This window comes from Typopeltis vanoorti, chromosome 20 (genome assembly GCF_054136105.1).
Source record: "Typopeltis vanoorti isolate ZY-2024b chromosome 20, IOZ_Tvanoo_1.0, whole genome shotgun sequence".
Classification (NCBI taxonomy): Eukaryota; Metazoa; Arthropoda; class Arachnida; order Uropygi; family Thelyphonidae; genus Typopeltis; species Typopeltis vanoorti.
This window is the reverse complement of record NC_143568.1, coordinates 35,209,099-35,232,724: the sequence shown is the minus strand read 5'-3', so window position 1 is coordinate 35,232,724 and position 23,626 is coordinate 35,209,099. Positions and strand designations below refer to the sequence as shown.

At 33.9% G+C, this 23,626-nt stretch overlaps 1 protein-coding gene across 1 annotated transcript in view; it reads left to right on the top strand.

The window, feature by feature from the left end:
• The window catches only part of Usp14 (ubiquitin specific protease 14), a 231,536-nt gene that overhangs the window by 53,022 nt on the left and 154,888 nt on the right, over nucleotides 1-23,626 (top strand). Inside the window, exons 7-8 of the mRNA XM_090410762.1 lie at nucleotides 7,594-7,724; nucleotides 17,439-17,596. Of these exons, the coding sequence (XP_090266888.1) occupies nucleotides 7,594-7,724; nucleotides 17,439-17,596 (289 nt within the window). The remainder of the gene's footprint in view (nucleotides 1-7,593; nucleotides 7,725-17,438; nucleotides 17,597-23,626) is intronic.

Genomic DNA, 23,626 nt, shown 5'->3' with positions numbered 1-23,626 from the left:
GCATTATTCCTAATAAAACTTCATCTGCTGATCTCAACTTCTTCTCCACTCTCAGTTATCCAAACTATATCTAACCCAATTCCTTTTTTCTTACAAGGATGGTATGTTTGTATTTTAATAGAGAACGTGTTCATATCATGGAATACTAGGCCCAGAACCCCCTCCTTTTTTTTTTAGAAATTTTCTCACTACATTTGTAGCATTAATTGCTCACTTCTTTCCAAATTCACATAAACACTACAACTTCTTTATTTCTGGAGTTCAGTTTTCTCACTCCAAGTCTACTTTACGATGTCAGTGACCACAAACTAGTTTCCCTTCTCCATTTCTAATGACCAAGCTGGAAGAGATTCTGAGATATTTTTAGTTAGCGATGACCTAAGTCAGTCCACCCATCTGTCCCAGAATAACAGATTATCCTTATCATCCTGCAAATATATTTGATCTTTTTTTTTAACTAGTTCTCCTTTCATACATACTGTGGACAACTTTTCCTCTTAGTAACTCTTACCCTAACCTTATCCAAGTTTTCTTTACTACAAAACAACCTTCAACCATCTATTAGTCTCATTGTGTTCTTGGATACAATGCCAAGTGGAATGAGCTTTGTGACTTAGCACTCTTTGTTTCTGTGGTTACTGTTTCCATTCTCCTTCTGGCCATGATAAAATAATACATTCACATCTGATTTCAAAAGTGACTTTCTGGTCTCTTGCCAGGGCCATTAAGGTCCTTTTATGCTCCCACCTCTCACACATCCAGATGGTCCATCATAACATCTCCTAAACATAAGGTGGATCTCCTGTGCCATTCTTCTCAACTTGCTTAGATGATTACAGCAAATTACCTCCTACATTTCTACGAACAGTTCACTCTTTGTCATCTCTGGTTTTGGTTTTTCATATCAAAAAACGTATAAAAAGAATCCTGAATATCCTTCCACGTGTCACCTGGTCCAGATGTATCCTTCTAATTTTGCTGAAACTTATGCTTCAGAATTAACACAAATTCTTTATGACCTTTTTAATTTTTCCTAATCATATTATAGCATCTACCCTGCATCAGGGAACCATGCTTATATTTACTTATTTCAGAAATAAAAAGGGCAAGAAAAGTCAGTCGTCAGATTCATCCTCTTGTTTTCATTTCAGCTTTCTCATGAAGTAGGTTATCAACAGCAAACTTCATCACAATCAGGAGGCCCAGCTGCTGATTAATGACAGTCGGTATGTCTTCAAACCGGCCTTGATACCTAACTGATCATCTGGCCGTATTTGGGCAGATTTCTACAAGTGCCCAAATATAGATTTTGGTAAATCCATATTTGGGCACTTGTAGAAAAATTTAAAGAAACTCTTGGTCACTCTTGATATTTTCGAAGCATTTGGTTGCATTTGCACAAGGCCTGTTTACAAAACTGCAATCATATGGTCTGCCACCTTCCCTTTGCAGTAGAAATGTGTCCTTTCCTTAGGTTTCCCTACCATTGCCTGAGTACACTAGAACTCTGTAATTTCACTTACTTCGATAGCTTTGCTGATGATAGTCATACTCACTGTTCTCTTCATTGATAATCCCTGTAGTGAACAATCATGTGATTCTTCAAGATCATCTATAATCAATGTTCTTAAACTGATATTGTCAGTAGAGTGAGGATATCCTTTTGAATTTCATTGCTACTAGAATGGAGTTGTCTTTTTTTTTTTCTTCAAAAAAAAGGTCTCATTCAGGTGAAGATCTCACTTCATCTCCCCCTTACCTGTGATAACACACAGATCTCCAAAGATCAGATTTCTTTCCTTGAGTTTACTTACATCTCTAGTCTTTCTTCACATGAATATACCATAGCCTTTTAGCTTCCAGAAAAATTAGATGTCCTTTTCTGCTCAAGACACAAAGTTTCATCTGTGCATTTGCTGAAACTATAAATCCAAATTCTCCCCTCCTTGGAAATACCATTCACACATTTGGCATGGTACACCAAAACCTCTCTAAGAATGCTTGATGCTATCCAGAAGAGGACTGTCTGTTCAACAGATACCCTTTATCCCTCTCTTTCTCAGATTATTTTCTAGTACTTCCTCTTAGATTATTTTCTCTTAGATATGCCTCTTCTTTAGATATTTTCACTAATAGTGTACTGCAGAACTAGCCTCATTGTTCCTTCACATTCTTTTAAGAATATGTTTGAAACTGAACTGTGTATGGATGGATGTTGACTAGACATCTATACAGAATTCAGTTTCAAATTTATTAAACCAGATTCTTATCCTCATCTTTGATTCCATCTACCATTTGTTCTTTGGAACCTTACTTTCAACGCATTCCTCCAAGACTACTAGTAGCTGTTCACAAAACACATCAATAGATTCTTACTTTCCATTAACCTCTTGCTCACACAAAGGCACTGATATGCTATAGGTTTTGTAAAAGTAGACTAAGAGAGATACCACGGTACTCCAGATTTGGGATTATTATAACGGGCTGACTGTCTGATGCAAGATACCTCTCATAACACATAATGTAAGATATCCCATGGGTTATGAAAACATCTACTAGGTTTAAAAATCAGGCTATTCACAGTGGTAACTAATCAGAACTGACAAAATGGACCTAAAGTTGGAACTTGGAATATAAAACTTACTTTAAAACTAGATCTCTTCAATATGTTATTGAAGCATTCGCAAATTACAATATTCAGATCTCAGCCTGTACAAGAAAGGAGATGGCTAGGTCATGTAAACATAAAGAAAAAATAATAGGACACTATTCTACAGTGGAACACATAATGATAAACATTAAAATGGTCTGGGTTTTATGGTGCATGATAACATCTTGCCATATGTAAGAACTTTCACACTAATAGATGATTAACTCTGTTATATCTGTATTTCTAGTCATCTGTTTGACATTTGTTTGTTGGTATGGAACCATTGTTGACATGGAACATCAAACAGAAAAAATAAATTTTATGAACTAGAAAGGATATACAATTCTTTATCTGAGCATTGTATAAAATTAGTTATAGGTGACTTTAATACTAAAGTAGCAAAAAAAAAAAAAATTAATTAATTAAAAAAAAAAAAAATATATATATATATATATGTAGACAAACAAATTGAGAGATAGTTTGCCCAGATAGTCATCATGATTTTAGTGATAATAATAGGATTAGAGCTATTAATTTTGCATCCTCCGGATCACAGTTAGTACAGGTAGGTATTCAAAAATCCGGCAACCTCTGGACCTGAATGGTGCCGGATTTCGGATGGTTATATATGCTGTATATTTTTAACAGAAAATGACTACCTGTACAGTCCTTTAAAGAAAGAAAATTAAACACTAAATGAAAAGCTTATGAAATTTTAATGTTCACCAACTAAATATAACAGTTCTACAGAATTTTAGTTCAACTGAATAAAATATTTCCTCAGAATTTTAATTAATAAAATGTTAATGGTGGTGACAGCACATCTAGTTGACTTGAAGTTAATGGCAGTGGATTATCAAATGTGGACCACCACTGCTGCTTCTTCCTGCTTCCTAGCTATTTTCTTGAATATATCGTGCAGTGTCTGCTGCTTCATATATTTGGGTCTTTCTCTAATAAGTTTATCTTGGAGCAAGTAAACATTCATGATTTCTTGTTCACTTACAAAACTTCGTTGCTCTAGTTCAGCCAGCAGTTCAGTTGTCAATGTAATTAACCTGTCAATAGAGATTCTTTCTCTCACATCTTCCTTATTTTCGTCACTGCTTTCATCTTCATCACTACCTGTAGAAGCATTTCTCTCCAGACTTTTAACCATATCTACAATTTCAGAATCAATGTAATGATGAATTGTAGGCACATTAGCATCGACATTCATCCATTCCTTTAAAGCATCTTTATTTATCCTTGATCAAAGCTCCTTGGCATCAGTTACATCTTTAGCATAAGCAAGAAGTTCCTGTATAAGCTGCTTTTCTTCTGTACTGGGGTACCTGAATTAATTGAACTCACTAGGTGCCTCATTAACAGGGATCAATACTTACACTTCATCAAACGTATAATACCATTGTCCTGTGGTTGAATTAGTGATGTGCAGTTGGATGGGAGGTAGACAACAAAAACATTATCTTTCACTAGAAGATCGGCTTTTGGATGTGCCGAACAATTGTCTAAAATAAGAAGTTCTTGCAATTAGGATCTAATCCAACCGAGTTACAGTGAGCCCTAGCCTCAGGAACAAAACAGTTTTGAAACCAATCCGATGTAATATCAGTGGTAACCCACCCCTTCTTGTTGGCACGGTAATGGACAGGAAACTGTGAGGCTGTAAACTTTTTCCGATAACGAGCAACTATTTAAGAATACATCAAGAATAGACTTAAGATATCAAGACTTAAATAGATTCATACTTACCATCAGTGTGATTGTAGTGAAGGATGACTTCAAAGGTTTAAGAAGTGTCATAAAATTTTTGTCCACAGTTTTTTTGTGAAAAACAGTCTACAAACCATGAAGGAACTATAGAATATGTAGACAAATTTGTCCAACTTATAGCTGACAACCACCTCAGTCCCGAGGAAGGTATAAATGAAACTACATTATATTGGCAATGCACATTGCAAAAGACATTAACAGCAGAAGCCAAACAAACCCACAGAATTCAGAAAAATCAAAGGATAGAGTTACTCTCCTAGGATGCTCAAACACGCATGTATGCACAGATGTAATAGGAAAAACTAAATGCCTAGGCCTTGACAAAAGGCATTAAAATTAATCCTAAAATATCATGCAAATGAGAATGACTGGACATTCTGCACATACTACACATCTGTGGGCCTACTGGAAGATTGCAAAAATTTTCTCATTCTTGGCAACTGTTCAGATCACCCCAGAGCTGAACATGTGTAATAAAAACGTTTATACAGCGTATTTACTACCAAACTGTACATTCCTTACCAACCCCAAGACAAAGGAATATTATGCTCCGTGAAAGACAAATATTGCTCACTTTTCATGAAACATTTATTAGATGCAAATGCTGGCAAGCCTGTAGAGAAATTTATTATATTTAACATGAAAGAAGTGCTGTGATGTATATGGATTAAGAAAGAAATTAGCCTTAACACTAAAATAGCAGTATGCTAGAGAGTTTGTACACCACTTTTAACATAATGAAACTGAAAATGGACTAATCATATGGTTTTAATGAGATCATTATAGTGAGAGCTCACTGTATATTGGATCAATTTTTGTGCATATGGTTCATTATACTTATTTTTATGAAGAGTATTTTTAAATGATCTTTATGATACTTGAATATGGTCAAATGAGTTACTTAAATATCCATATTATATATATATATATATATATATATCTGTCTTATTCATGAGTTATTGCAAACTTATGGCATGTCAGTGCTGTGTGTGTGTGTGTGTGTGTGTGTGTGTGTGTGTGTGGACAGGTGGTCAAGAAGAAAGAAAACCTATTATGTTTTTTGAACAGCAGAGGTTTAATGTTTAGGGAAAGCTGTTTCAGAGCATAGTTAGAAAGTATGCAGGAAGAGAAGTTGGTGTGTTTATTTGGAGCAGCTGCTGCTCGGTGAATAGATGCTGAGCAACAGCTGCTCTTTTGTTTATTGGTTTAAGAGAAAGTGAATGGATGGTGTTAGCTGGTTCAGCAGAAAAGAACTCGTGAAAATACCTGTAGAAGAGGTATAAGGTGGAAACAGTACACTTGTGAGACAGTAAGCCTGTGTGAGAAGAGTCACTAATTAAGCAACTAATCCTGAACAGTGTTGAGCATTTTTAGGAGGGTGCACATCCCATTGTGAGAATGGTATTCTAAAGTTGTGTGGATTTCAGATTTATACAGTGTTAGGAGAGGCTACAGGTGTAAACCAGTTTAGGAAGAGTTGTCTTCTCATGTCAAGATCTGAGTATTATCAAAGTTGTGAGCAGATGAAGAATATTCTTTCTTGTATGAAATAAGGCTGAAATTGACAAGGTTGTTTTTCTTTGCCTTACTGATATATTTAGCTTAGAGGTTAATTTTTAAACACTGATTATGGAAATTCTTTTAGCTTTGGATATATGGGCACTACGAGGTTATTCAGATGAAAAGACAAATGGGTCATACCGAATTAGTTAGAGCACAATGTAGTTGATATGCTTTTTGCTCAGAGAATAAGTCTGATCTAGTTTTTTTGTATTTCAGCTTGCTAAAGAGCAAAACTTGCACTTCTGTATATTATATTCAGTTCCTTGGATCCTATGTGACGTCTGATAGTAGTACTTTCCCAGATGCCAGAACATACATTAATGCTGCCTGACTGAAATGGTACCAGGTCACTGGAGTCCTGCATGACAAGAAAATACCATTTGTCTCAAATTCAAGATCTATTACACAATTATCTGACCACTTGCACTTTATGGAGCAGAATGCTGGTCTATAATAAAACAGTATGAATAGGCAATACATGCAGATGCTCTGATGGACACTGGGTTACATGACTAGACCATATTACAAATGATGACATCTGGAAAACTCTTGATGTTGCCCCCAATTTCAGAGAAGATGGGGAAAGCACTGCTACACTGCTATGGGCATGTGGCCAGGGTTGACAAGGAATCTATTGCAGGACACACCCTTAGACTTAGTCCAGATGGCCTACGACCTAAAGGATACCTAAAAAAGTGGATGGACAGCCTAAAAGAAGACGTGGGCCACCCTACTGATGGAGCAAACCGAATGAAATGGAGGGCCAAATGCAAAACAGTGGACCCTGAAACCAAGTGGGACATAATGCTAAGAAGAAGAAGAAGAGCTGTTGCATTTAATGAAATAATAGTGTAAATAAATAATTTATTATGAATATATTGCAATTCCACATCTCTGTTTTCTTTTACTTTTATCAGAGTCGAGAATTAAGCCATTATTGTTGTTTAAGTTCGGTTAGATTTTTAAAATTAACATAATTTCTTTTGGAAAAGTAGTAAGTTTTGTCAATATCAGATGGCCACTTAATTTTTTATTAAGTAACTGTAGTGCAAGCTTCACAAATCTGGCTTCATTTGTTCTTTTACATCTGTTATCTGCTTTTGCTGTGAGAATCAAAGATTTTTCTATTTATCTGATGTATGTCTATTTTTGTGAACATTTTACATTGTAAATTCATGATTTATTTTTGAAAAAGTACGGTACATGGGGGATATGAAGTGGCATCTAAAAATATTTAGGTTTGTAGTCTTTATCAAAGGTGAATTTTAGTAGATCTGTTATGATGGGCCATGTATAATAACTGTTCCTATTATACCTTTTAAATATTAATATAGAATAGCACATAAGGATTGTTCTGAAACCCCTTATTGGTCATCCAAAGAGAATAAAACTCTGCTTCATCTTCTGAGCAGGGTTTCTAGATTGCCTAGTCTTCTGCCTTTGTGCTAATGCTATAAGTTTCTTAACTTTCTTGGAAATAGAGTTAAATAAATAATTATTTCTTTGCATGCAAGAGATCTTTGTTTCCTGAAAACAGAAATTTTATATATTCACTTTTTTATTTGATTTTTTTTTTTTTTTTTTTTTTTTTTTTTTTTCCCCAGCCTTAAGAGACTTATATGATACGATGGACAAAACATCATCTACTGTTCCACCAATCATTTTGCTTCAGGTATTACATATGGCTTTCCCAAGGTTTGCAGAAAAATCAGAACATGGTGGCTTTGTGCAACAGGTAAATTTTGAAGATAATCCTGATGATGATCTTAAATTTGATGTTTTTTTATGTGTTGTATGTTTTGATAGCATATTTGAATAATAGGTCTGCTTGGTTCTTTAGTAGTAATGCTTTCTTTTAATGTTACATGGCATTCAGCATTCATTTTGATAAAATTATGGGGACTACTACTATGTTAAGAATACTTGAATTTCCTAATGTCTTGACCTTCATATTAAGATCATCATCTAGAGTACACACACACACAGAGAGACAAGTCACATTGCAATTCAGACAGTAATCGTAGGGGCACTACTTTATGTTATTTAACTGGCCTGACCTCTAGTGAGCACGGCCAGAAAACAAATTCAAATTACCTTTTATAATTTTAATACAACAAAAGTGGTGGTCTAATCAGTAATTTAACATAAACGTTTGTTATATTAAGGCTAAGATCCTGAAGTACTATGACTCTAATTATAATTAATTCTTAGAACAAACTGTTATGTGGGTAGAATAAGTGCCATCCATATTCTTTGGGATTTTAGACTATTCTTATTATGTTGAGATTAGGGTGGTTGGTTATGATTTCAAAGGCCTCCTTAAATTTGTGCTAATACCAAATTTTGGTGTGATGTAATGAACAAATGCTTTTCCAGTCAATTTTCAAATGCTTTTTCTGTGTGGAGTATCTAAGGCATGATCAGAAAATGCTGGATTTACCATAGTTATTAAATGTAATGTGTCGTTTATGTTCATTCCTTTTTCCTGATAGGAATTGTGTGTGTGTCCCCAGTTTCAACTATATAAGGCAGGTTGCAGGTGCACTGAATATGGAATATGACAGGGCAGGCCATGAGAGGAAGGAGGGGAATCTAGTTTATTTTTATTATTAGGTGCAGTCTTGTGAAGAATTCTGTTGATAGTATTTTTGCTGTAGTCATTTTTTAGGAAAGTATTGCTGATCATTTTAAATTCATGCTTAAGTGCTTGCTCATTGGAGCAAATCTTTAAAGCCCCCACTTTTTTTTTTAATCTGCTAATGACACCCTGTTTTTTTTTTTTTTTTGTTTTTTTTTTTGTATTGGGTGGTGTAAAAGTTGGTATATATATTATTACCACCAGCCCACAGTTTTGTTGACTATAGTGTATTTTCTCTCATTTAACAAACTTTGTAATGTTACACAGTTACAGTTTCAAAAGCACCATCATGGTTCCTTAAATGTCATTGTCACACGATCCTTTAATGTATGGTAAGATACCTATCATAAACACATCACATCTCTAGTCACCTCAACTTCTGCTCTGGGTATTACATCACTTCTGAGAAATCACTTAATCTGTACAAATTTTAGAATGCTATTCTTACTATATTTGTATTGTTGCACTTAAAAAACCTCCCTAAAAATTTTTGATACCTATTCATGAAGAGAGCAGTGTGGACAATCAAAGATCCTCTCTTCTTAATGACTCATCTCTGTCATGCAAAAAATTTCTACTGCATACCTTTACTAGTGATAAGCCTGTTAATAATATTCAATTGAATAAGCATCTGCAATCCTTTAACTTTTCTCCAAATTAAAGGATTGCAGTATATGGATCGAGAGTTGGTGTCTACTTCCCATCCATGTACAATCCAGCTGACTTCAACCCTTCTTTTATTTTATTTCATTCATCTGCATTCTTTGGAACATGTTTTGTCTTATAATAATCAGGGATGACTTTGTAGTGTTATTCAAGACTAATGTAATTAAGTTTCTTTTCCTTCTCTCTCAAACTTCCAGCTGGGTGAACAACCTTTTGTGTTTTGGCAGTATTATTAATTAAAAAAAAAAGTAACGGGATGTCTTTCTAGATGAGGTCTGTTCTGATTTGAATGTATAGTAGTTCAGTGTAAACTGTGCACCTGTAATTATGACAGTGAGAACATGTTTGTGCAGTTTGAGCCATAGGCTACTGTGTTAGATAAGTCTTCTGTAGTCTAATAAATAAAGCTATGCATAATTGACTGTTTAGACTTATGTGCTGGTTTGAACTCAGTATGGGGTTTAATGGAATAAATGCAGCACATAAGTGATTAAACATATTGTTTAATTATTTATGTATTTCATCTCAATCACTGAGACATTGTCAGGGAAACAATATTAAAATTGCAAAAATACATGCAAATTTGCACAAACACAGTGGAAAAGATCAAATTGAAAGTCTAGAGTTCTATGAAGGGTGCCCTTGATGAGTGCTGTTGGCTAGCCTTAGCTATATTGGGCAGGAGGCCTAAGAATTAAAGTTTCCAAAATGGCTTTATTGAACTTCCCAAAATTTAGAAAAGTTTAATTTTTAGGTCTTCTGCCCAACACAGCTAAAGCTAGCCAACAGCACCCATCAAGGGTGCCCTTCATAGAACACTAGGCTTTCAATCTGATCTTTTCCATTTAGTGTTTGTGCAAATTTGTGTGTTTTTTGCAATTTTTGATATTATTTCCTTGATGATGTCTTAGTGACTGAAATGAAATATAGAAGTGATTAAACATGTTAATTATTTATATGTGCTGTATTTATTCCATTAAGTCCCATAATGAAAGCTATCTATACGTATTTTATCAAAGGTCTTATTTTTAAAAGTATAGGGCAATACATATTAAATTTTGTTTTAAAATTGATATAATTAGTGAAACATATAACTTACTGAAAAGATCATATGAATAAGCTGCTGCTGGATGTTTACATGCTTTGACTAGGTCTCTCGATTTAAAGAGAGAAGCTAATTGCTTTGAATGCAGTTCTGAAGGAAGAGCATTTTGACAATCTGGATGCTATTATTAACTCCTCATTTGTTTGAACAACTGTGTGTATACACCAAACAGATTAACAGGAGTGTTGATACCAAGGTAATAAGAAAAACAAGATAGGGGAATTTTGTTTTTTTTTTGGGAAGTTTCTGTAAAACTTGACACTCATAATGTTATGGGCAATTCCAAAAAAACAAACCTTAACAAGGTCAATCCTTTGACTGACAAATTGATACCGTAAGCAGGCGAATAGTAATAGAAGCAAATATTAAAGTGATGTGCTATTACAACATTTGTAAAAACACTGAAGTGGAAAGTCTGTTTCTGTCTTGAAGATACTGGTGTGATATTGATGAATTATTTTCTCAGAAACAAGTGTTAGAATTAGACTGAAACTGTAAATACATTAATGAACAAGAGCTCAACCTTGATACATTTTTTTTTATAAAGTAGTAAAGGAAACTGTTTTCTGTGGTAAAGAATATTTGTGATTGTACTTTTCATAATTAAATTACCTGAGGTAAGACCATATTTATACTCAATGAGACAGATAGTGAAGATGAACGGAACAAAATATATATGCTAAATAAGAAGTACTGTACAGTCTTATGGAAATTAAAGAGAAAAAGGAGGCGGTTTATATATAGAGTCTTACTAAATAGCTTTAGGAAATTACAATGTACAATAGAATATACATTAAAATAAATTTTAATACACTTCCAATATTTCGGCAACATCACGTTGCCATTATCACAGGAACTTAAATACAAGGCACGTGCATGTAAGCGCAACACACAGTAAATGAGGAATGAAGCAGGAAGCTATTCTTTCTCCTAAAAGTCCTGATGGTGGCCCCCCCCCCCCCCCTTAGCGGGCAATGTTGTAATTTCCTTAAGCTTTGAGTAAGAACGTATAACCAATGTCTAAGCCTTTCCACGAGATGTTTATATTTAGAGAAAAGACTGGACTCTCTAATGAACATTTGTTTATTTATTATTATTTTATTCAATTACTATTAATTAATAATTATTTAATTCATATTCTATAATATACATATTCTATAATTAATTATTTAATTCATATTCTATAATATACATACTCTATAATTAATAATTATTTAATTCATATTCTGTAATATACATATTCTATAATTAATAATTATTTAATTCATATTCTATAATATACATATTCTATAATTAATTAATACTTATTTAATTCAATTAATTATTCAATAAAAAATTCAATTCCCAGTTCTCAGGAAAAACAATTGGGTTCCATTTTGGAAAGATCACAATATCAGTGCTATGATCACTGAAAGGGATATTATCAATGAACAGTTAAAACAATAGAAAGAAGTTAATAGAATTAACTCAAAACATAGAAGATGAAATTTCTAACTGCAAACAAAAAAAGTGAGAAGAATTCTGCAATAGACTAGATCCAAGAAAAGACTCACAACACTGGAACATCATCAGATTATTAAACAACGCAACACTTCCAGATACTGATCACCCTAAAAACATAGTCTCCTCAGGAACCGATACAGCAGCAACAAACAAACAGATGGCACATTTACTAGCCAAGCATTACTTTAATGCAAGCAAGCTACAATACAACAAAGAAGACAAAAAGTGCAGGAAAATTGCAAAACATCTGCTAATACAATCCAGAATCTATCCTTCTGAAGACATCTTTACTCAGGACCTCACAATGACAGAATTAGAAACAGCAGTTAGTCAAATTGACCCTGACAAATCACCCGGAATCGATCTTATCTTTGGACATATGATTTAAAACATGGGAAAAATAGACAAAAACTGCCTTCTGAAGATATTTAACACCTCTTGGAATGCAGGTAAACTACCAAAATCTGGAAAACATAAGTCATTATACCCTTACTAAACCCTAGTGACTGTAAAAACAAAAGACGAATAGCTTTGACTAGCACTCTCTGTATAAATAAAAGAATAATACATATCAGACTTATGAATTGGCTCTTAAAAAATAACAAGATCAACTTCTACCAAACTGCATACAGGTCTCAATACAGTACAGATGATCAATTATTTTATCTTTGCCAATCAGTCATAGATGGCTTTCAAGAAAAATCACCAAAGAAGATAACATCAATATTCTTGGATCTCACAGCTGCCTACGATCACGTCTGGAGACAAAAGTTAATAAAAATCCATCCCCACATAATAAATGACACATAAATAGCATGCTATGCACATGATGTAGCAATCTGGCACATGATGTAGCAACCCTCAACAATCTGAAAAGTCCTAAATAATTCAATAAAAGGCTTAGAAAGATGAGCAAAGGAACTTAAACTACTGATAAACCCAGAAAAAAACAAAACTAAGCATCTTCTCCACTGATAGAAAAATAGACACAATTACAACCCTCAAATCAAAATATATAATACCAAAATAGAAAAAACAGTCTTCAAAATACTTAGGCCTTACCCTACACACTAAACTGAGATTTGCAACTCATATTACAATTATATCTAATAAAGCTCTTAAAAAGTTTAATATCATCAAAAGGCTTTGTGGAACAAAGTGGGGTGCAAAACTGAAGACATTCAAAATTACATATATGGCACTCATACAACCCACTATGGAATATGCCTCATCAATCTGGGCTCCAGCTTCTACTAGCTCAAAAGAAAAACTTGACAGAGTACAATCAAGAGCAGCAAAAATTATCATAGATGCAGTCTCATCCACAAATAATTTAAAAGCTTAACAAGAGTGTGGGCTTCACTTACTAGAAGACAGAAGAAAACTCTTCACAGTTAAATTCACTAACAGAATCAGGAGCCACCAACAGGATCACATCTCACTCAGGGCTTTTGATGCCTGGACAAGAAAATCCAGACCAAAGAGATCATCTATGTTGCAATATGATCAAGAAATTAGAAAACAGATTGATTAGAGCACCTATGCATTGAAATAAGCAAAGAGCCATTCTTTTCCACTATTCTACCAAAAAACACAATGATAAACTCAAATCTCCTTGAACCTTGTTCAAAAAAGGATTCACAGCAAAAAAAAATAAAAGAAAAGGACTTGACACTATATATCACTTGAATAATCCAAACCATGTCATTGTCTACACTGATGAATCATCTGATGAAGCACTCAACCAAGGAGGTTCAGGGGTTTTTCTAACTCTACCTGGAGGCGAGAAAATGCAAATCAGAACCACAACTGGCAAAATAGCTTCAAACTTCACTTGTGAATTAATAACTTCACAATCAGCTCTCAAATTCTATCTCTCAAATCCAGTACTAAACATTACAGAAGGAATAAACATCTATAGCGACTCAAAATCTGCACTTGAGGCATTAAAAAAAATGGAAAAACAAAACTCACACTGGAAATTCATGAACTACTAACAACCAAAATTAGAAAACAGATTGATTAGAGCACCTATGCATTGAAATAAGCAAAGAGCCATTCTTTTCCACTATTCTACCAAAAAACACAATGATAAACTCAAATCTCCTCGAACCTTGTTCAAAAAAGGATTCACAGCAAAAAAAATAAAAGAAAAGGACTTGACACTATATATCACTTGAATAATCCAAACCATGTCATTGTCTACACTGATGAATCATCTGATGAAGCACTCAACCAAGGAGGTTCAGGGGTTTTTCTAACTCTACCTGGAGGCGAGAAAATGCAAATCAGAACCACAACTGGCAAAATAGCTTCAAACTTCACTTGTGAATTAATAACTTCACAATCAGCTCTCAAATTCTATCTCTCAAATCCAGTAATAAACATTACAGAAGGAATAAACATCTATAGCGACTCAAAATCTGCACTTGAGGCATTAAAAAAAATGGAAAAACAAAACTCACACTGGAAATTCATGAACTACTAACAACCTTAAATTTGAAAAATAAGAACTGTACACTGCAATGGATACCAGCCCATATAAATATTGAAGGCAGTAAAAGAACAGACAGACTAGCCAAAGAAGCAAGATACTTCCTCAAAAATTACATCCACTAACACTAACTGATGCTAACTCTGTCGCCAAAATAAGTTTGGTAAAACAAACTATGAAGAAGAATGAAATCAGTGAAATTAATGAAAATAGAGAAATAACCACAATCATCACCAGACTAAGGACGGAACATTTTAAAGGCATGAAAATTCAGCCAGACTGTAGTAGGAGCTATGAAACATGCAAAAACTGTCCAGGAGTTGAACTAACACCTGTCCATATTTATTCTTGTCCAGCAAATTGCTGCTGCTCTACAGAAAATTGACAATAACTCTAGAGAAAAGCTCTTATCAAAGTTCAACAGATTGCCAAAGCAGTTCTACAGATCCACCATCATATCTAGAAGAACTTCAATGGACTCAACAACAACAACATTATTTTATTTATTAATATTCTTTTTTTTTTTTTTTTTTTTCAAGAATTTGTGAAAAACATGATGCTCAGTCTAGTTAACTGATATGTATATGTAAAACAAACCAATAATAAAATGAGTCAGTGCATGAGTAATTTTATCCTGTAACGATAAAGGAGATCTTATTCCTTTCTCCCCTTCAACATGAATTAACTCTTCTTGGCAATCTGCTAGCAACAGCTCTTGCTTCTGTGGTTGGACAGTATCATCAGCAATTTCCTGATATACAGGGTGTTCGGGATAAATTTGACATATTTATAATTAATTATATTTTTCCGTAAGTTACATGTATTAACACACACTTCTCTTCATTTAAAAGTTTGGACCCTTCTTCATTCATATACAAGATGTCAGAAAGGATGGATAGCTGGAACCCACCTGAATCATGGAAGAGAATAACTTGTATCATGATGATTCGTGCCCGCCATCAAAATAAGGATATTACGACTGCTGCCCAATGCTCCCTGAATACAGTAAAAACAATCAGGCATGAACTAGAGACTTGCAATGGTGACTACGAGGATGTAGCAAGAAGAAAGATCCCTAGCAGACGATCTGATTGCGTTCGTACAGCAGAATTCCTCGCAAATCTGCAGGAACAGGTGTTGAAGAACCCTGGCATTGGAATTCGGGCTTTGTTCGTGGAGTTGCTAACTGTAGTCAAGCCCTGGATAACAAGGGTAGCCAATGGTAGGCCGTATGTATGGCAGCAGGATTCGGCCCCTTGCCACACCTCTGGGAAAAGTCAAAAATGGTTGTCTGAAAATTTCTACGACTTCACCAGTCCAAATGTTTGGCCTCCAAACTCCCCAGACCTTAACCCCATGGATTATTTTGTATGGGGCGCAGTTGAAAAAGACACCAATCGCACTTCCAGTAATACAAAAGCCCAGTTAATGGATAAAATTAAAACAGTTTTTGCGGCCCTTCCCAGGGAGACTGTAGCATCAGCTTGTTCGAGGTTCCGAAGCAGAATTGAAGCTGTGATCGATGCTAATGGTGGTTATTTTGAGTAAATCTTGTTGATAGTATTGTAATTAACTCTGCCTGTAATGTTTTTTTGTCAATTCGTTAAATTTAATAGATACAAAGAAGATTTTCTTTTTCCTTACGAAACTGTCAAATTTATCCCGAACACCCTGTATATGTACCCTTAAGGAGATATATGTACCCTCTGACATCAATTTCCTGATATATGTACCCTCTGACAGCACTACATGATTTACTTTACATTATTATTATTAATCTCCTATCATCAATTTTCCTCCAAATTAGGCTTTTACTTGTCTGTTTCTTGCCATCTTGGCAACAAACACCTGTTTTGCTCACCTTTCCTCTCCCATTCTGTTTAAATGTCCATACTACCTTATATTTGCTCTGCTCACATATTTTTGTATACTAACAATGTCAAGTTTCTTTCTAATATGTTCATTTTTAATGATTCTGATTGCTGCCATCTGCTAACTCTCCTATCTGTGGTCTGGTTTTTGATCAAGCTTTATTTCTAACCCAACTCTTAGATCCATAACTTAAAACTGGTTTGAACACTATAATTGTATACTGCTAGTTTCGTGTTTTGGCTAATTTTTCTCTTATTCATTATAAATTTATTTATCTGGCTCCCTGCCATACAAGCTTTACTTATTCTGTTGTTTATTTCCATTAATTTGCCATCTTCACTAAAAATTGCACCCAAATAGCTGAAATATTTTATTTGTTCTATAGTTTTTCATTGAAAATGCAGCAGAAGTTTTCTATTTTCTATGTTCTGACCTATTTTCTTACTTTTGTTCTTTTTATTGTTGAATTTCATGCCAGATTTGTTACAGCTGTTATGCAATTTAATTAGAGAACTCTGCAGACTTGCACTAGATGTCTTTAGATGATGAAGATGTATCATCATCATCTGCATAAAGCAAAGAGCTAAGTTTAATATCTCATATTCTAATATCTGGTTTAATGCCACTTACTTTCACAATGTAGTCCATATAGATGAATGAGTGTAGATAATATTCATCCTTGTCTTAAACTTGATTCTACATCAGACCATCTTCCTGTATCTCCTTCATTTTTAACTGCTGACTTACAACAATATACCATTGCTTGGTATATTGTCCTATTTGTACCATATAACTGCAGTGTTTTAAGACAGATTTTCTCTTGCCACCTTGTCATATACCTTTTCCAGATCTATAAAACTTAAGTACAGATTAGACCATTTAATGGCAAGGCTACTAAACAAAATTTAACAGACATTTTTAGTTATCCTGTAAACAAGTTTCAAGTTTCCATAAATGCTTCTAACAGTGGCAGAAATGATGGGCATATTGTGTTACTGTTTGCAAATCTCTTGTTCTTTGTGCATATGCATCATTCCATTTATATTTTGAATAGGCCTCTTATATTTCATAATTCTTTTAGTCTTAAAATTATTAATTATTATGGTTGAATAACTTTGAAAAAATCAGGTTTTTGCTCTTTGTTGATTGACTGGTTATTTTTATTTTTCAGGATGCTAATGAATGTTGGACAGAAATGATGAGGATGCTTCAACAGAAACTCACTCCTGAAATTTCTCCTAAGTCTCCTTTAGGCAATTCCAATAGTCCATCAGCAACCAAATATAATAGTTTTATTGACCAGTATTTTGGAGGCACTTTTAATGTTACATATCCTTATACAAGTTTTTTTTTTAATTAATTAATTAATTAAGACAGTCAGTTGTTAATACTCAAAAGAAAAAACTTTTCTTTATAACAGCCATATAGATCAGATACAAGTATATACAATAATTATGGTTAATGCAGAGTTGATAGCATTGATAATTATCATCTTCATGCTGAACATTTCCACAAGGTTGCCAGGTATATGGAATAGAGGATTACGAACATGGTTACTTTGTTTCCTTGTATCCAGATTCTCTACAAAATTAGAAGAGAAAACTGAAAAGCCTAAGAAATTGAAGTTTGTGTTAAATGATATAATAATAATAACCACCTTTCAATTTCTTTCTTTTCCAAAAAGTTTCATTTTCACTTAGACACCAACTAACTGTAAAATAGAGTGAGAGAAGCCATATTAATGTCTATCTTGCACTTACATGTTTGCTGACACTTCTGATTCAGGCAAGGAACACCTGATTTTAATCCTCTTTCCCTGATTACCAACATTTCTTTATTTCTCAAGATTTTCTGATATGATGAAGTTACATACATATTGCTGTAATCACTTACTGATGTCCTTAAAAATAGACTTCACTTACTTCAATTACTTTATTTTCTTGTGTATTGCATTGTTTCTTTTGGTTAATATTTCATTATCCTGATATTACCAGGCTACCATATACAGAAAAGCCTGCTCTTCACAATATGAAGAGCAGGCTTTTTTTGCAACTAGTTTCTTTTTTTTTTTTTTTTTGAGACCAGTTGCATAAATGGGGATTGATAGAAAATTTTTTTCAGCACAAGTGAAGCAGATGTTTACTGCTTCCACTTCAGCTACATTCAATAATTACATAGATAAATGCCATTTACAGTCTTTCATTTTGATGTATGATATCACTTCTTCATAAACACCTGTCTTAATCAGTTATTCCCATTGAAGACCAGTATCAACTAGAGTTACAAGAATTATTACTTTATTCTTTGCTGCATCAAGAATGAAACTGAACTGCAAGAAATGTACAGGGGGATGATTTGTCTTGGGTAAGGCTATAATGTAAACAGTCTTCTGTAATATTCCAGAAATTGCTGTTTTTGAACATTCTGTTAGATTTTCAAACTTCCACATTCCAAAAAGAATCAATAAAAACCCCTCTCTCTTAAATTTTTCTTTTTCATATTCTTCTGATTTTGCTTTCTTAATGTTGGCTATTTTATTTCAAAACATAAAGTAGCCAACTTAACTAATTCTGCAGTTACTTGAAGTCACATTGATAATTAGGTCGTCAGTAGTTAATCTCTACAGCTTGATACTGGAAGAGTTCTGTGTGCAAGGGAAAGTCCCCTGAGCTCAGCAATGCTCACTACTGCAAGGCTACATGAATTCAGCTCCTCTGGAGTACATCACAATGAAATAATGTTTTCCCTTTGATTGGAAAGACTTAGATTTGAATCTCATTTAGGATGCATGGAGCCTTTACAAGGACTTTTCAGCTGAAGGACTTCCCAGCTTAGCTATTCTCATAGGGGAGAGCAGGGTTTTTCTTCCAGGAAAATCAGGTTTTTCATCCGTAAACTAGCCAGAAGTACACTTACAATTACTGTATTATATGCATTATCCATAATTCCAGTCAGCCACTCTCTTGACAATGTGAATTTGTATTGTCATTTTTGCACAGATTATCTTCTTTCTTATATTAGGCATACATTCCATTTACTGAAAAAGATTTAAAAGAGTCCTAAACTATCCCACCAAAAAGTCATGGAACATCTTCTGTAATTTGTCATACACTGATGGAATTCAGCTTACACATACGTTTCTGTGGTTAAGCAGTTCTGTTAGTAGTTTTCGGTATTGAGACCACATTGTAATATAAAGAGTTTATTAAAAATAAATAATTAAAAAGCCAACAAATTTCTTGTGTCAAGACTTACATCATTAGGATTAATGGTACATAAAAATTTTACATAACAAAAGCCTATTAACGATTAATTACACATATTAGATGTTTTTTATAACTTCAACTGTTAAATAATTGATAAACCAGAATACAAATGACACATTTGTTATTGTATGCGTGTTGGAGCATTGCTAGTTCTTGCTGTCACATTCTGTGGTATCAGAAGGGATGATAAAAGCCTATTAACGATTAATTACACATATTAGATGTTTTTTTATAACTTCAACTGTTAAATAATTGATAAACCAGAATACAAATGACACATTTGTTATTGTATGCGTGTTGGAGCATTGCTAGTTCTTGCTGTCACATTCTGTGGTATCAGAAGGGACGATAAAAGCCTATTAACGATTAATTACACATATTAGATGTTTTTTTATAACTTCAACTGTTAAATAATTGATAAACCAGAATACAAATGACACATTTGTTATTGTATGCATGTTGGAGCATTGCTAGTTCTTGCTGTCACATTCTATGTATCATATATGCTATGTCTCCTAGGTCCATGGCAGTTAAATTTTTGATGAATGTAGACCATACTTGATGTAAAATTAAGCCTTAATTTTTATTCCATTATGTAGGGGATCCTAAGAATTTGTGAGGCTTCTTTCAATTTTCTTGTGAAACAGTTATTATCAGTATATGACTTTTTTGTTGCCAGAGTACTTGATGGCCAATAGCGGTTGTGTGGAATGCCAAACCTGATTTATGCTCTCTTCTTTTTTCAACGTCTTTTGCATGTTTAGACATGCAGATCGCTACTGACCTTCCTGCCTGGCCTACATAACAAATACCACTGTAGGACTATTCAAACATTACATAGAAAACACCTTTTTCATTTTTCAAGACAAATATTGAGAACAAAAAGGACTTGCTATGAGTTCCCCCCCCCCTTTCTCCAGCCCTAGCCAACCTATTTATGGAAAATTTTGAAACTAATGCATTAAAAATCTATCAGAAAAAACCATAAAGTTTGGCTACGTTACGTTAATGATATTTTCGTCATTTGGTCAGGAATGGTGGATGAGCTGATTGCTTTCAAAGATTATCTGAATAACTAGCATCCCAATATAAAATTGACTATTGAACTAGAACAGCACAAAAAATTACCTTTCCCTTGATATCCTTGTCTAAGTACAAAGAAGGAAAAAAGCTTATCCTTCTCTGTATATAGAAAACCTACCACAACGGGAAGATTTTTAAATGCCGCTTCACACCACCATCCATTGCAAAAGATAGGCATACTTAAAACTTTATGAGATAGGGAACACAATATATCTAACACACCAATTAAAAGAAATGAAGAACTGCACTTCCTGACACAGAACCTTGCACTTAATGGTTTTGAACCCAAGATGATCAGAAAAATTCTTAATACATCTCCTGCAGCCTTACATCAAAAATGTCACGGACAAAGTAGCTGCATTACTCCTCAAGTACAACATAAAACTGACTTTTTTACCTAAAAAAAAATCACGATTCCTACATCCACCGAAACCTCCACATCACCCCATAAAAAATCCAGGCGTCTATGAGATTCATTGTTCTTGTGGCATTTGTTATGCCAGACAGGAAGGTCGGGAGAGATCTGCATGTCTGAATACATAAAAGATCTTGAAAAAAGAAGAGAGCATAAATCAGGTCTGGCATTCCACACAACCACTACTGGCCATCAAGTACTCTGGCAACAAATAAAAATTTCATATATTGCTAACTGTTTCACAAGAAAATTTAAAGAAGCCTCACAAATGCTTAGGATCCCTACACAATGCAATAAAAATCAAGGCTTAATTTTACATCAAGTATGGTCTACTTTCATCAAAAATTTAACTGCCCAGGACCTAGGATATAGCACCCGTGATACCACGGAACGTGATAACAGCTAGCAATGTTCCAACATGCATACAATAACGAATACATCATTTGTATTCTGGTTTATCAATTATTTAACAGTTGTGAAGTTAATAATTAATAGGCTTTTGTTATATAAAATTTTTATGTACCATTACCCCTGATGATGTAAGTCTTGGTGCATGAAATTTGTTGGGTTTTTTAATTGTTTATTTTTTAATAAACTCTTTATATTACAATGTGGTCTCAATACCGAAAACTACCCACAGAATTTAACTGTATTTCAGATATGGTTAATGATGGATAGCATTTGAGAAAAATTGTCTGCATGTTTTACTGCACAGAGTTAAGCATATCCAGGTTTACATTTGGGTTTTTTTAGATAATTATCCCATACACAAAAGATAGAGGAACATGTAGCACATCAGTGTTGTGTTGGTGGGGGTGCAGGTGAGGACTGAGAAAGAAGAAATCTGTTAACATTTTTCTTAAAGAATTGGAGGTTGTAGTTATTAGGAAATACTTCATGAGGAAAACTCATGAAGGGAGAGAGAGGATAGAGGTAGAAAAGGTTTAATGTGTTTGCAATGAAAATGGATGTTGGGTTATCATTCCTCTGCTTTCTGTTGGGCATGTTAAAACAAGAGCAGCAGAAAGCAGAGGAATGATGACTGTCAGCTCTCGGAGCAGTGACCATGGAAGCACCTCTAGAAGAGACAGCGCTTAAAATAGTGCATCTATGAGTAGATGTTAATGTGAATCTGAGAGAGAGAAGAATCATCCAAGAGTGAAATTGCTCTCTTCTAGACAACATCGGGTTTTAGATTCACCACTCCAAGCATCTGAACAGTATTCTAAGAATGGTGAGAATGTGGGATTTGTATAGTTTAAGTAGTTGGATAGGTGAATGTATATAGTTGGATCCTGTGGAGCAGCAAGTTGCTTCAGAAGACTGATTTATATTTGAGTGTGAAGGATACCTAGAGAATCCTTTTTTTAACATGATTGTGTTTTTCTCTTGATGAAATTTGTTAAGAAAACATCCCTTTATGGCTGTGCAATGATTTAGGCTTCTTCTTATGGTATGGATTAGATCCACTGGTGATAGTGCTTGGAATCATGACTACATGCTTTTTCCAGTGATGTTTTGGACATTGTGTATACCCTACATTGTGGTAGTTTTATGGTACCAGCCCTTATGTCTTCTAACACAGTAACCATTCATCATAAAGAAACTAATGATTGTAAACACATAGATTGATGCAGTGACAAACATTACAAGTCAGAATCATGTTTTAACCCTAACCTGATTGAACACCTGTGGGATGAAATGGAATGCACTATGTGCAATGGAATTAACTGTTTCAACATATTATGGAAAAAATTTCTGCCAGTAATCAGTAGAAAGATTTTCATGATATATTGAAACAGTTATGGTCAAAGACATGATTCTGACCACTGTAATGTTTGTCATTACATCAATCCACATGTTTACAATCATTAGTTTTTTTATGATGAAGAGTTACTGTGTTAGAAGACGTAAGGGCTGGTATCATAAAATTACCACAATGTAGGATATACACAAATGTCCAAAACTGTGAAAAGCATGTAGTTATGTTTTAAAAAAAAAAAAAAAAAAACATTCATATCTGCCAGTAGTATATAGCAACCCGCAAACCAGCAGCTAGCACAATAGTGAATGCACGCTTTCCATTGTTTACTCATGTTCAAATATTTTCACTACAGTTGTTAACTGTTATTACTTGTTTTCTAGTTTTTTAGTTAATTCATGTAATTATCCTGATGAAGTGAAATTAAAGAATTTTCATGAAACTAGTCGATGGAATAAAAAATAATTTTTGCGATTTTTATTTTTTTTTGTGAAAAATACTGAAAAACATATTCCTTGATATCATAATTGATATCAAGATATCATAATTGATATCAAGGTATCATAATTAATACCTTGATGTCAAAAGAACCTAGAATGTGTTATTCATTTCTGTTGATTATGGTGTTTTGTTTATACACCTCCTTCAAGAGAAATGAACATGTCCCATGACTGTGCAGTATACCTACACGTGTCCTATCACTTTTGCTAGGATGGTACTTTGAGCTGAAATTTTTTTATTTACACATGTTATACATATATATGTATGCATGTACGTATTTATTTGATGGTTTAGTTGTTAAAATGAATATGACATGCATTAACAGTTGTGGA